This window comes from Cryptomeria japonica, chromosome 4 (genome assembly GCF_030272615.1).
Source record: "Cryptomeria japonica chromosome 4, Sugi_1.0, whole genome shotgun sequence".
Classification (NCBI taxonomy): domain Eukaryota; kingdom Viridiplantae; phylum Streptophyta; class Pinopsida; order Cupressales; family Cupressaceae; genus Cryptomeria; species Cryptomeria japonica.
In genome coordinates, this window is record NC_081408.1 from 652,308,725 (window position 1) to 652,324,114 (window position 15,390).

A 15,390-nucleotide genomic window follows, 5' to 3' on the forward strand; every position below is an offset into this window, starting at 1 on the left:
TAAACCATAATCCCATACAATTACTTATCTATGATTTTTTAAATTTTAGTAGAATAAATGATCTCATAGAAATTATAAATTAAACATAAAAGATAATTTGAAATATTCTATAATAATAAAACTGCTATAATTTAGAGATTAAACATAAAAAAACCTATAATATAATTTATATGATTGCACACATTTTTTTATCTCCTTTTCCTTATTTCCTCCAAATTTCACCTCCAATTTTTTCCTATATTTATAATTCATTTAATAATTAAAAATTAAAAAAAATCATAAAACCACCAAGTCAACTAAGTTTGACCGAATTAAATTGGTTATGCTTTTAAGCCATTGAAAAGCCTTAATTCAGATTTTAGAAGTGGAAATTTGGCGCCGTTGCAGTGAATACAAGTTACAACAGCCTTCAATTTTCTGGTTCGATATGCTTTTCGAGGGAACCAGAGTCAAGAATCGACTGCTCGGATCACATCTGCCGCAAACCCTGAGGAAGCGGGTTTTAAATTTTAATGTCAAATTCATTTTAACTCAAATAAATTACGAAATTGTGACGTCTAAGCGAGAGAGAAATACAATTTTCAGGGCAATGGCTATGCGGCGGACAAAATGGCCCGCGCATGCCATGCCTTCTCCATGGATGCCCCCCATGTCCTGACCGCACGGCACTGCACCGCCTTCCATCCTCCTGCGCAAACGTCAATCAAACCGTACACGTCCACCACCATCAATCTATCAGCTGATAAGTTAAATATTTAATTTTATTTATTTTATTTTTTTTAATATAATTGTATTATAATATATAATTATGTGATTTTAACATATATGTAAATTTTAATAATATTATTTTTTAACTTTTTAAAATACATTAGGTAAATAACAGTCTAATTTTTTAATTATATATTTCTTTTTTTAATAATAAATTTAATTTAAAAATAAAAGTAAAAAAGTTGTAATTAAGTAAAAATATGTGTAACTAATATAAAAATTTAACACATATATTAAAAAAATTATTAATATAACTTAAAAATAAAAGTATAATATAATTAAAAAGAAGCTTTAAAAAATATAAAAAATATGTGTAACTTGGTTAAATATTTTTAACTAACTTAGTTACTTAGTTCCTTTTATTTTTAGTTTAGTAAATTTTTGATATTTCTTAACTTAAATATGTGTAACTTAGTTACTTAAATATTTTTAACTAAGTAACTTAGTTACTTTTAGTTTATTTTTTAATTTTTTTTTAACTTAAATATGTGTAACTAATCATTAATTTTAACTTACATATGTTAAAATCGCTTAATTAGTTATATATTATGGATGTTAAAATTTTACATTACTTACACATAGAAAAATTAAAATATGTGTAAGTAATGTAAAATTTTAACATCCATAATATATAACTAATTAAGCGATTTTAACATATGTAAGTTAAAATTAATGATTAGTTACACATATTTAAGTTAAAAAAAAATTAAAAAATAAACTAAAAGTAACTAAGTTACTTAGTTAAAAATATTTAAGTAACTAAGTTACACATATTTAAGTTAAGAAATATCAAAAATTTACTAAACTAAAAATAAAAGGAACTAAGTAACTAAGTTAGTTAAAAATATTTAACCAAGTTACACATATTTTTTATATTTTTTAAAGCTTCTTTTTAATTATATTATACTTTTATTTTTAAGTTATATTAATAATTTTTTTAATATATGTGTTAAATTTTTATATTAGTTACACATATTTTTACTTAATTACAACTTTTTTACTTTTATTTTTAAATTAAATTTATTATTAAAAAAAGAAATATATAATTAAAAAATTAGACTGTTATTTACCTAATGTATTTTAAAAAGTTAAAAAATAATATTATTAAAATTTACATATATGTTAAAATCACATAATTATATATTATAATACAATTATATTAAAAAAAATAAAAAAAATAAAATTAAATATTTAACTTATCAGCTGATGGATTGATGGTGGTGGACGTGTACGGTTTGATTGACGTTTGCGCAGCAGGACGGAAGGTGGTGCAGTGCCGTGCGGTCAGGACATGGGGGGCATCCATGGAGAAGGCATGGCATGCGCGGGCCATTTTGTCCGCTGCATAGCCATTGCTAATTTTCAGTACCGTTCCATCGATAATAATAATAAATATCCAGTCAACTACAACAGCGGCCTTAACAAAGCGTATTTAAAGCCAAGGCGGCAGAAAGAAATACAGCAGCGGAAGGGCTATAGTAGCTTTGCTGGCCACAATTAATGTGAAAGCAGGTGTTTTCAAAATTTAATGTCTTCACCTAACCTATACTTGAAACTGTGTGCTAAAAATAATAATTGCAACATGAAGGGATGAGATTGCGTGAGATCTATAAGGATAGCTTAGCCCTAGTACCAGCCATTGTTCTGGAATTTAGTTTTGTTTCGATAGTCTGAAGGAGGAGAAAAATAGAGTTGTTTTGCTTTTCCCCTTTGCATTCTATTTTTCTCCGGGAAAATGGAGAATATTAAAAATTTTGCGCACAAGGTGGAAGAAGGAAAAGATGCGCAAAATGGAGAGCCTTCTCATGGCCCCGTTTACCGGAATGTTTTTGCTAAGGATGGCTTTGCGCCCATGCCCCCCGGGATCGAGTCTTGCTGGGACATGTTCAGGTAGTTTTGCTTTCTCTCATACTACTTAGAATGGAAAATTTGTAGGTTTCGTGGAATTTTCTTTCATATACAAGAACGTTAGAGTCAGATCTTTGTCTTCAGTGGTTTTATGGCGAAATCATGGTGCGTATACATTAATTGAATCAAAATTTGAATGTATATGTCTGATTATTTGCACAATTTGGAGTTTTTTGCGTTATTTTTTTGTTTGCTCAACTGATAAAGCTTAATGTATCCGCCTGAATTTGTATTGAACTAGTAAAATTTTACTGTTAAATTGGAAGCTTTCAAAGTACATTGCATAATTTTTTTTCAAAATGGAATAGTTAAACGTAATTGCTGATGACATATTAATTATTTATTTAGATTTACGAAATTTATTATATTACATAAATTTCAATTTAAATTGAAATAGAGATACTATGATTATTAAAAGGAAATTCCCCATCTCTTGAAAATTTTGATATATTTTTTAATTTTCGGAACTCCATTTTTTTTGATATAAAGCGTAACTTTCGGTTTTAACAGATACAGCTATTCAATTAAAAAATTCTTTCACCTTTGAAATTTTTGGTATATTCCCAAAATTTTTTCAATTTGAAAAAAAAAAACGCTCATATCTATCTCTATATAATTGAGTTAATTCCAATTAAAAGAAAATCTTTTTCACTACAAAAGTTTGATAAATTCATAAGTTTCTGTTAAACCGACGATGTTTACCCAATTAATTTCATTGAAACATTTCTTGTAAACAATTAAAATGTGCTATATGTCATAAATTTTGGGCATATTAATGTTAAGCATTCAAGTTTGAACGCTCAGGTCACATGACTGTTAATTGTGCATTTAAGTGAGCTATTGGGGCCTAATTTGTGGTGGATGCCAGAAAGTGGCCAGTAAACCTCATGATTTAGTGAAAATTCAAATAATCTTCAAATCGTTACTGTTATACCTCTATTAAATTTAGAATTTACTAGCTTTTTAGAGCCTTTCAAATAGTACAAAGGCCACAACTGAAATCCCTTATTTTCACTTTGCACAGTTCGCAACAGGTGGCAGAAATAGAATTAGGAACACCCGAGCCAGAGTATAACTCCGGCAATGGTTCTATGAAGGGGGCCATTTCTAAGATTTCTTACCTCTTGTTGTCAATTATATTGTGAAGCTTATTGCACCGTGTTGATCCCACAAAATACCAGTTTTACATTTCACAATGTTGCTTTAAAACAAAATTATACAGATATTTTGGGAGAAATCTCGCCATAACCTTATTACCATTTCGTAATAAAAATCTGAAAATTCTCTGTTAGTATATTACAAAATTCTAGCTTTCGGCATAAGGCAGTTTTAGTTGTTCGCTCTCTAGAAATTACACCTGGCTCAGCCGGAGTTCGAACCCGTGCCACAGAACTAACCCCAACCTTTATCAAAGGTACATGCCCTTGACAACTTCTAACTTCTAATGCCCTTAACAACTTCTAACTTCTAACTCTTATATTTTAAATGATATTAAAATTTAATTTGTTTGAAAGGTCAATGTTAGATTCAGTGCTTGCTTTTTTCGCCTGTTTTGTGGATCCTCAAAATTTAAAAAGTTGGGATATCGATAAGACTCCTTAAAGAAATTGATGACATGGATTAATTCCCTCGTGTAATCGCTTCTCAAGGCTCAGTCAAAGTAGTCCTTTGTCGCCGTGTATATAGAAAATAGTGGCCAGTGATCCTATATTCACTCAGTAAATTAAAAATAAAAAATATACTGAAGCTTTTTAATGGGCTCCCACGAATAAGATGGCTTCCTTACAGGTCGCAACTGTTTTTGGTCAATGCGGATTGAGGTTTTCTCCACAAATGAAATTTTATTCTTCGAGGAAAGTTTCGAGCGACACTCTGGATTGCGACTTCTATTATACCTTTAGGTTTCGACTCGATTTGGTCTTATATATACCGCTAACTCGTTTGGTCTTAATAGTACAGCAAGGTATCTGGCTCCAGACATGTGGCATATGTACGCTGGGTGTTGAACCTGCTATATATGTAACAAACCTCAAAGTAAAATTATTATTTGTTTAAAATTTGTGTTTTTATAGAGAGAAATGTTCATATAAATAAATAATGGCTTTTGTAAGAGATCATTTTGTAATGGTGAAAATTTTCAACGTCACTCAAAGTGGTTTCAGATAGAATGGACAACTAGCATTGTTATCAACCCTCACAAAAGTGGAGATCTCAATAACCCTTATAACTACCATACTACAATGATTGATTCACTTCTCAGAAAGCTATTTGGAAGCATGATAGAACATAGAATCACGAGCAAGGTAGTAAAAGAGGAAGAAAGCGTAAAAAGACAGGTTGGATTTAGATCAAGACATTCTACCATCAACCATTGCATCACTCTTGGACACCTTTCTAAAAAAGTTTGGGACATCTAAGGGGGTGAAGCCTTTTGTTGCTTCTTGGATTTCAAAAAAGACATTGTGCCTAGAGACAAACTTTGGAAAAGAATGGAGGAACTCAGGGTTCAGAATAAGCTTAGAGCAATAGTGCATAGGCTTTATGAGCAAGTTGGAGATAAGATCAGAACTAAAGAAGGTATGTCTGGCAATGACATTGGAGTAAAACAAGAATGCCTTCTTTCTCCCACTCTATTTGGTTTATATATTGCTAAACTTGAAGAATGGTTAAATAAAATTGTTTGGGAGGGCATCATGATGATTTTAGAACTCTTTTGCTGAGAGATCAGGATGCAGGTGAGCACCAACAAGACTGAAATCACGACTTTTTTCTTAAGAAGGAAGAAACGATAGGCTAATTTCATCTTTGACGAAAGCTCATTAGAGATAGTGGAGGAATACAAGTGATTGGAATTGATTTTCACAATAGGCTCAATTGTGAGACATGTAAAATGAAAAGAATACAAGGGGTTTGGAGAGCTGCTTTTATGTTGCAAAACAAGTGTAGAAAAGTAGAGTTATGGGATTGGAAAATCAAGAAAACCCTATTTGGTTTGTTGGTCACACTAGTTGTATTCTACGGTTGTGAGGTTTGGGGGAGTAGCCTATCAAACCACAAATGGAAATAGTTAGAAAGAATCCAAAAGCAAATAGTCACTAGTAGCTTCAAAGTCAAATCAATAGTTCCCTATGAGATTCCTTTAGCTGGAGCAAGAATTTTCTAGTGGAGCTTCAATGATAATATGTTTGCTAAGTTATCTAAAAAAAGTTAAAAACATGGATAAACATCGTTGGCGCAAAATGGTTGTTAAGGAGAAGTTAGACCATAGAAAGAAGACTTGGATGAAGCAAAACAAGTAGCAAATGAGCAAATTGGACATTAATTTGCAAAAATGCTCCAACATTAATAAAGAGATAAAAGGTTTGTGTTAAAAAAATATAGGACTGCCATGTGGAGAAAACAAATTGGCTGAAAAAAAGCACATTATGTTAAAGAGTTCAACTCCACATGGGAGCATGATGAAAAAGACAATTTGAGGATGGCAGTTATGGGTAAGGCTAGATTGGTAGTGGCTCAATTGAGAACCAAACCCCATCATCTTAGATGTGAGACAGGTAGATTGGTCTCTAAGAAAGATTGGGAAGGAAGAACATGTATTTTCTACAGAAAGGGGTGGTCGAAACAGTATGACACTTTATTTTTGAATGTGTTGCATATCAGGATATTCTTATTCAATATGAAAACAACCTGAAAATAGATCGCCTAAACAAGCTTTTCAAGGAGGTAAGACTTTACAGCACCATTGATTTCTTGATCAAGGTTTATAATAAAAGAGGTGACCTCGAATATTGTTAAGGATGCAATTACTGGCCCCTTAGATCACTAGTCTTGTGAATGTCATTAAAATTCCTTCATTCACTCCCAAATTAATTACAATTTTGTAATATCCCTCTTAATTTTTTTTTGATTTTTCAGTTTACAGTCAACACAAACACCCGTCAGGGTTAGAAAATGAAATCCCAGTACTGCTGAAAGTAACCTTTTCCACCTTTTGATCACCGAGAGCCCAATTTGGGAGGGTGAGAGCATATAGTGTTGAGGGGATCGTTAGATGCAAGAAACTGAAATTGATTACGATACTTGGGCGGCAAGCCAACCCCTTCCTCTTTTCAGCGGGATAATGAGAATACTGAAAGATCACTTGGTGGTAAACCAGCCAAGGACAAGCCAAGAACTAAAGAAGCAATCACTCAACCGCTTATCCAGCGAGAGGACTAGAAATGAAATTACAATCAACTCTACCGCTTATGCAGCGGGAGGACAGTATTACAATATTCAACATAGGCGGCAAAGCCGACCTCTTCCACTTATGCAGTGGGACTAAGAGCAATAATCCAATTAGATAGCTGTTAGTACTACTAACCAGCTTTACAATGCACAATATGGATTACAATTTAAGGGAAATCACTATTCCAAAGATAGGCGGCAAGGCCAGCTTCTTCCACTTATGCAATGGGACAAGAAAGAACAATAGAAACTGCTGTTAGTACTACTACCAGCATTACAATATGAATCATAGCATATAAGAGTGATGAACCAAGTGCAATAACATGACCAACAACTGCAAATGAAACCAACCCCTTTCTCTTCACACTAATGAACTCACACACCCCAAAACCAACTCCAAACACCAAAAACTCTAATTCTGATATACTCCCAGCACGCTAAAAACACACAGACCAACAATACCAAATCGCACTAAAATACTCACAACTCACCCAATTCTTAACTAGATGACACGAAACTGAAAGCAAATGATCACTAGGAGGTAGGCGATCATTCCCAGGACAACAAAACATGGCAAACCAACCCCAATAATTTATGCATGCATTCCAAAGCGCCCAACCACATGGTACAACCAGCTAAGGTACGATCTTGCAAAAATAAAATCCAAAACACCATTTTAAGCTCTATAAACTTGCAAAATGAATCGCCTAAACCATAAAGAAAGATAGATGAAATACCCAGAACGAGGAGAATGACACATTGAGACCTGCGACCAAAAATCCACTTCAGCACGCTCTGCGAGCAACAAGAACACTCAGAAATCCACACAAATCTTCACCACGTTAAGCCCAATCTGCTCCTCTGGATGAGAAACAGTCATACATTTAGCTAGGCGCTATCTTTCAAGCACGAAACTGAGGCACTCCCTCGAAGTAAGAATCTGACGACATTTTGACAACACTTCGTTATCATAACAAGATTGGATATCCAACAATCTGCTCCTTTGGATGAGAAATAGTCATACATTCAGCTAGGTGCTATCTTTCAAGCACGAAACTGAGGCACTCCCTCGAAGTAAGAATCTGACGACATTTTGACAACACTTCGTTATCATAACAAGATTGGATATCCAAATGAGAGCCCAAGGCCTGTATTTATAACTTTTCGCCAGCCAAATTCAAATTCAAATTCCACTCAAATGGTGCCCAAATTCCATTACATTTCATTTCACCCCTTAGGCATTGCATTTCATATTTTCCCCTTAGCAAATGACGTCCAAACATGACCCCTCTTAAGTCGAACTTTTGGAGATAACATAAAGTATATAGAATAATAATAATGCATTGTATTTTGGCGTCCAACAAGGGGGTGAAATAATTTGCCCAAGTAGACTTAGGATAGAATTATTATTTTCTCTTTTTCCTAAGTCGTTCATCCATAAAATAATCAAATATTAAAACCTTATGCCTAAGGTATTAATATATTAAAAATGCCTTCTCCTCAAATACTGATTATTGCCAAATTGAGCCGAAGACTAAAGTGCTGGAAATCACCAAAACTGAACTGAGTTGGAGCTCTGAACTAAACTGCTAAAAATAGTCATCTGAGTCCGAACACAGGATCCTGCCAAAAATAACACTGCCAAACATAGCCACTGAGCTGAGTTGCAGAACCATTGCCAAAAATAACATTGCTAAAAATAGTATTTACTATGAATAGCATATTGCTAAAAATAGTAAGTGTGTCAAAAGTCATTTTCATCACATTCTGAGCAGCAGTCATGACTTACTAAAAATAGTAAGTCCGGAAATCATCTCCGAAGAATTTGCATGTCAAACCACGCCGGAGCTCTCAAAAAACCTAGAAAACCCTATAAAGTAAACAACCTTTAGCCTGATGCAATTTACTAAAAATAGTAAATTTTGAAATCTTTTCTGATTGGAATGCATGTCATACCATCCTGAAGCTCACGAAAAACCCAGAAAGAATCTAGAGAGCAAACTGTAGAACTCCTGCAAACACCTCTCCGAAAACCTTCCTGAAGACAAAAACCCTAATTTAGTCTTTGATTAGCCTACAGGTTTCCAAAATAGGCTTAAGACTCCATCAATCAGTCTAGAATTGAGAATGGGACATTACAAATTTGGTCTTATACACACGGTTAACTCGGTTTGGTCGTAATAGTGTAGCTAACCATTTGTCTCTAGACATGTGGCATATGTACATTGGTGTCAAAACTTTCTATTGTAGAACACCTCAAACTTGAATTACTATTTGTTTGAAATTTGTGTTTTTATAGATGACAAATATTCAAATGAATAAATAATGGCTTTTACAAGAGGTCTTATTGTATTGACGAAAATTGCATACCCTGTACATTTCCCAATAATTTTGGACTTTATGACAAGGTTAACCTTTATGCAATGACTAGAGTACAAGTAGTGTTCCTACATTAAAGTTGGCACATTCTCTAAATCTAGAATGATTCAACATCCTTTAATCCTTTAATCTCCATGAATTGGATTTGATCCTTAGTTTACCCCTTTACCTCTTTGTTTTGATTCCTTAACACAAAATTGAAACTGGTTCTATTTTGTGACATGGCATTGAACCTAGTTCTATTCCATGGTACCTAATTGCTCATTTTAAATTTTTTTAAAAAAAATTAGGTTAGTGTCGCCCTCCTTAGCTAGACATTGGTTGTTGACTCAAAGCATAAAATATTCAAGTTGTACACTAGGGAGATATATTTAAGGGCATGCCCTTAGTCATTTTAGATTATCCACACAATATCGAGAGCTCTCACTTATTCTATGCATTGTCATTCAAAGAGCATATCTAAGCATTCACAGTGACATCAACATCTACATACTTAATGAAAGTAGGCACATTTCATGGTTGTTTGTTGTCTTTAATTGTTGTTCATAAGTCATTAAATTGATCTACTTAGGGGTTTGGCTTAGAAGAACATGGCTCTCGCCTAACAAGCTCTTGTAAACACTATAGTCTATTTTCAAATATTGGAATGCGAGGCAAACTAGTTTTCAAATTATGGAGTCAAATAGAATTATTTCGCACACAAAATTGTGATATTTTATGCACAGTATTTAATTCAGCACATTGAAATCAAACTAGATCTATTTTGCATTGTTATTTTGCCCTAGATCTAACGATGGTGGTTGTGTGAAAAATATTATATATTTTTATGTGGTGGCTGCATGAAGATTATTTTTTTTTTTTCGGTAATTGGCCGAAGCCTGAATAGCTTTTGACTAGAGCTATGAACCAGTGGGGACACAGTAGGGGGCCCCATCCCCATTACATATCTTTGAATTATTATTATTATTATTATTATGTTTGATTAGATTGACCCAAGACCTTCCCCATCCTATGGAAGGCCAAGAGTCACAACTTAGAATTCCACTTCAGATGTCCCTATTGGGAATTGAACTTGGGTCTCCACAGTGAGGACCCAGTGTTTTAACCAGTTAAGCTCAACCCCTTGGATGGCTGCATGAAGATTATTTGTACTTTGTTTTCTGAGCAATAAGATAATATTTTGACTAATTAAATTAAGTTGTCTTAAGTTAAGTTTCTAGGTGTCTTTATTTAGTTAATTTTCATAAAGTGACTTAAGTTAAAAAAGGTATAAAATAAAGTCACTTTATGTGGATCAAAAAGGTTATTATTTTAATATAGAGGTGAATTAAAAAAATAACTTATCTGTGAAATTATAAAAGAGTAATGGAGGAGCTCATTTTCACATCTGGACATTTTATTTCTCTAATTGCAAGTCTACAATGCGTGTTCAATTTCGAACCCTATGATGAAAACCCTAGAGGCATTTGGCTTCAAAGATAAAAGATTTTTTCCTAGTCAAATTCATGTGGATTTATACAAGATTTGTAGTTGTGCTTAAATTGAGAAACAAGGGTTTGTTTATAGTTGCCACCTTCAAATTCTCATATTCAAATTTATTGTTATTTGTAGACAAATAATAAATTTGTTATTGTGGTGTTGCAAGTGGTGAAACAACATGTATTATAAGTGTTGTGTGTGCCATTGAGATATCAATAAAAAATATTGTGTTGTGTTAGGAGTGGAGAACATAAATAAAAATGCAGTGAAGTGTGTGCAATGTGTGAGAAGTGGAGAACATGAATAAAAATGCAGTGAAGTGTGTGCAACGTGAACCAATTTAAAATCATATATATTTATTTATTGCTGAGCCTTTTACCCAGCCGCACCATGCCATGCTCATAAAAGGACAGTCGTACATTTTAATGAATACATCAAATGGGGTGATATAAATTTTAAAGGCTTGATCCTTTTTCAATACTCATCACAACCTAGAAAGGGTGCCTTAGAGCTGTTGCAGCCTTTTTTAAAAGAAGTTGCGACACTTTCTTACGTTGTTCACATTGGTTTTCCCAAATAGAAGAAAACAAAATCAGTATAAGTTTTACTTTGAAGGCAGCATTCTTGAAGAAGTTACAGATTACAAATACCTTGGAATTGATTTCAACAAAAATCTTAGTTGGCAAGGCTGCAGGGAGAAAAGAACTTTAGGAGGTTGGAAAGCATTTTATGCTCTTCAAAATAGGTGCAGAGAGGCAGAGCTACGGGACTGAAAAACCATCCACAATCTTTTTCAGGCTTTTGGTGCTGCCGGTTGTCCTTTATGGTTGTGAAGTTTGGGCTAGTAGTACCTCAGTCTCTCAATAGAAGCAAATTGAGAGAGTTCAAAAACGTTTAATCACAAGCAAGTTCAAAATTAATAGCATAGTTCCCTATGATATCATGCTAAGTGAAACGGGAGCTGCCCCTATTGAAATAATTGCTATGGTGCATCTCATCAGCTATTTAAAAGAACTGAGCCAATGGGAGAATGTAGATGGCCTATGGTTGTCATTAATGACATATTGTGCAAAAGAAAGAAGACGTGGATGCAGCAAAACATCAAATGGATGAGGAAATGGAACATTTATTTGAATATGTGCCCCACAAATAACAAGGAGATAAAGTTCTTTGTTATGGATAAGTTCTACATGAGAATTTGGGGTATTGGGCTAGGAAGAAAGAAACAAATACCATATCAATGAGTTTAACCCCACGCATGATCATCTTCAAAAAGTTTACGTAGGGGCTAATATATTATGGAGAGATAAAATTCTTATTGCTCAGCTTAGAACCAACTCTCATCAACTCCGCTGCGAGACTGGATGGTGGAGAAGGCCAAAAGAGGCTTGGGAAGAAAGGGTTTGCACTTTTTGCAACTCTGGGAATGTGGAAACTGAAAAGCATTTTATCTTAGAGTGTGATGCACTCAAAGACAGCAGGGATAAGTTTGTCAATAACTTAACTGCTACCACGTGGTATAATTTATTCAGCGAAGAGTATATCGAGAAGCTGGGAGCATTCATCATCAACTTGCATAGGCAAATAATTGATTTGTATAGGTCGGTTTTGATTGAACAGGCTGTCCCATAGGCTATCCTTAGCCTCGTGGATGTTAAAATTGGTTTCTTTCTTTCTTTCCAAGGGCGAATACTTTGTTGAGGGTGGTCGTACAGCCCTAGGGGAGTGCAAGGAGACTTTTGGTTGGATTGTTGACTTGTCAAAGGTCCAACTCTACACTTCTATCATTTAAATATTGAGTTTTGAGTGAAGAAATTCTGTTGTATGTAATTTCTGAAAATATTAAACTGTAACAACAATTTTCAAGATAATTTTTTTTTTTGTTAATTACATTTTGCAAAAAAAATTGTAATAAAAAGAATGGATTGCAAATATGTGAAGTTGGAAAGTTGATGTTATGATGATAACTTGTAATATCTCTCAAAAACAAGTTGAAACAAATTAAACAAAAACAGCTAGAATGCAAATTGTTTGATGAACTGCTTGCTTTTCAGAAATTGTGAAAAGTGCAAAATTTTGGTTTTGAAAAATTGGGACAGTATATTAGAGTGGTATCAGAGCACAGTATCCTGTCAATGTGTGGGAGTTTGAGTCATTTTTTGTTAGCAGAATTTCTTATACAGCTAGGGGGTTCTCACAAATATTACTTTAGAAGAAGACCAAACAATCTACTAGAGCAATCAGAGATTGAAGAGGAAGTTTCGATTGCAGATTTGTTTGGTGGAGGAGTTATTGGAAACATGGGTGATAGAAGAGAAAACAATGAGGGCAGTACTATGCAGATTTTGAATGATCTTGCTAGAGGACAAAAGTAGATAGTGCAACTGATGACACAAATGATGCAACATATGAACATAAATCAGAACAATGGAGGCTAGAATGGCACTCAAGGAAACAATAAAGAATGTAGTCACACAAACATACCTATTAACAACCACTACCGAGCTACTTCTAGACCCTTGATGCTTACTTTCTTGCAAAATAATGTTGCAGCAGGGGGAAATTAGTTGAACACAAAAGAGGGTTTTATGGATTGGTTACGTGAGTAGGAGGCATCAGGTGATGAGTTTCATGTTGCTATGTCACTACACAAATTTTGTCACTTGAAGTTAAGGAATAGACCTAGGAGAGACAGAGGCCCTAATAGCTAGGACTTATATAGAAAAGGTTGGGTAGGCTCTTTATGCCCACTTTTGATGGCTCCAATTAATGCACAGCTAGACCATGGGTTCAAAAATTGGGTACTTACTTTTATTAAACCACGTGTTCAAGAATGAGGCTATCAAGTATGCTACTTCGCACTTGGATGGTGAGGTTCATGAATGGTGGTATCACGAATTGGTAACACAAGGACATAATCTGATTAACTCCTATGCTGAGTTCAGCCACAAGCTGATAAAGAAATTTGATAAGAAAGATCTTGAGCTGCAATTTAAGGAGTTGAAGCAGAGTGGTATCATTGATGCATACATTGCAAAATTCTAGAGTCTTGCTTTTATGGTTCAAGATGTATCAGAAAGGAGGTTAATAGTGTTAATTTTGTGGATCAAAATTAAAATTTATCTTGTTCTATGTATTATCTATCACTGAATTGTTGTATAAATCTGATTGTCTTCTTTTATGTTGCAGGGGAGGAGGAGCATTTTTATTTCGATGTCCATTCTCAGACATTTCATTTGGTATATGTAGTGGGTTGGGTACGGTCAAGCGATGCCTTGACCGGCCATGTCTTTTGGACATGGCCGATCAAGACATCACTTGATCGTGCCCCCTCACGATAATAAATGTTTGAATGAGAGACTTCATTTATCTCTCATTCAATCATTTATCTTACCGAGGCTATCATGCATTAACACTCCCTCTTAGCTAGGTAAGATAAATGTAAAAGGTATTGGAAGCAACATTCATAAATCATATGATGCTTATCTTGGGACCATAGTTTCAAGATGTGAATTGCCTCTGTCGGTGATTCTATTCACAAACTCTTGAGTGGATTGCCTCAGTCGGCGATTCTATCCACAAGCTCTTGTGTAGATTGCCTCAGTCGGCGATTCTATCCATGAGCTCTTGTGTTGATTGCCTCAGTCGGCGATTCTATCCATGAGCTCTTACGTGGATTGCCTCAGTCGGCGATTCTATCCACAAGCTCTTACGTGGATTGCCTCAGTCGGCGATTCTATCCACAATCTTGAGTTATTGTAAGATCGTCACCTTCCAATAACCTCAAAAATACAAGTGGAAATCATTTGGAAGTCGTCACTTCCTTATGATTTACACAGGGCCCATAAAATAATTATTAGTATTAATAATAATAATCAATATTTACAATTTTTACCGCAGAAGTGCTCAATCTTGATTAGTAAGCTCCCTCTCAATCACAAGGTATCTTGAGTTTCTTCTAGAGAACGTATTTTCTAAACATACGTCTGAATTTTTGACTTCAGCAAGGGACGCTTGTAGTTTAAGTTTGAGAGGACAAGTTCTTGCAATTTGGCCATATTCAAGACTTTCAAGGAGATATCAATCTAATCTTAATCGGATCTTCCTTCAGGCGGTTAGGCTTTATAGAAGGAAACTTGGCTTTGATACCATGTTAATTTTGTGGATCAGAATTAAAATTTATCTTGTTCTATGTATTATCTATCACTAAAATGTTGTATAAATCTGATTGTCTTCTTTTATGTTGTAGGAGAGGAGGAGCATTTTTATTTCGATGTCCATTCTCACACATTTCATTTGGTATATGTAGTGGGCTGGGTACGATCAAGCGATGCCTTGACCGGCCATGTCTTTTGGACATGGCCGATCAAGACATCACTTGATCGTGCCCCCTCACGATAATAAATGTTTGAATGAGAGACTTCATTTATCTCTCATTCAGTCATTTATCTTACCGAGGCTATCATGCATTAACAAATAATGCTCTTCGTTGAGGGGGTTATGAAAACCTCTTTGTGGTTGGGTTAAGGCTTTTGATCCTCCCACTCTTCAAGATGCAATTAAGAGGGCCAGGAGGATTTTCTACTCCAAAGGCAAAATTCTAGCTTAAGTACCCTTCATCAAAGAAAG

General features: G+C 34.4%; 1 protein-coding gene across 2 annotated transcripts in view; it reads left to right on the plus strand.

The window, feature by feature from the left end:
* The first annotated feature begins 2,116 nt into the window (after positions 1-2,116).
* LOC131047666 (probable CoA ligase CCL6) overlaps positions 2,117-15,390 on the plus strand; it is a 162,599-nt gene continuing 149,325 nt past the window's right edge. The window contains exon 1 of one of the 2 annotated variants that reach the window (XM_057981463.2): positions 2,117-2,658. In XM_057981463.2, coding sequence (XP_057837446.2) covers positions 2,504-2,658 — 155 coding nt within the window. In that variant the 5' untranslated portion in view covers positions 2,117-2,503. The remainder of the gene's footprint in view (positions 2,659-15,390) is intronic. The other variant, XM_057981462.2, reaches the window with a different exon arrangement.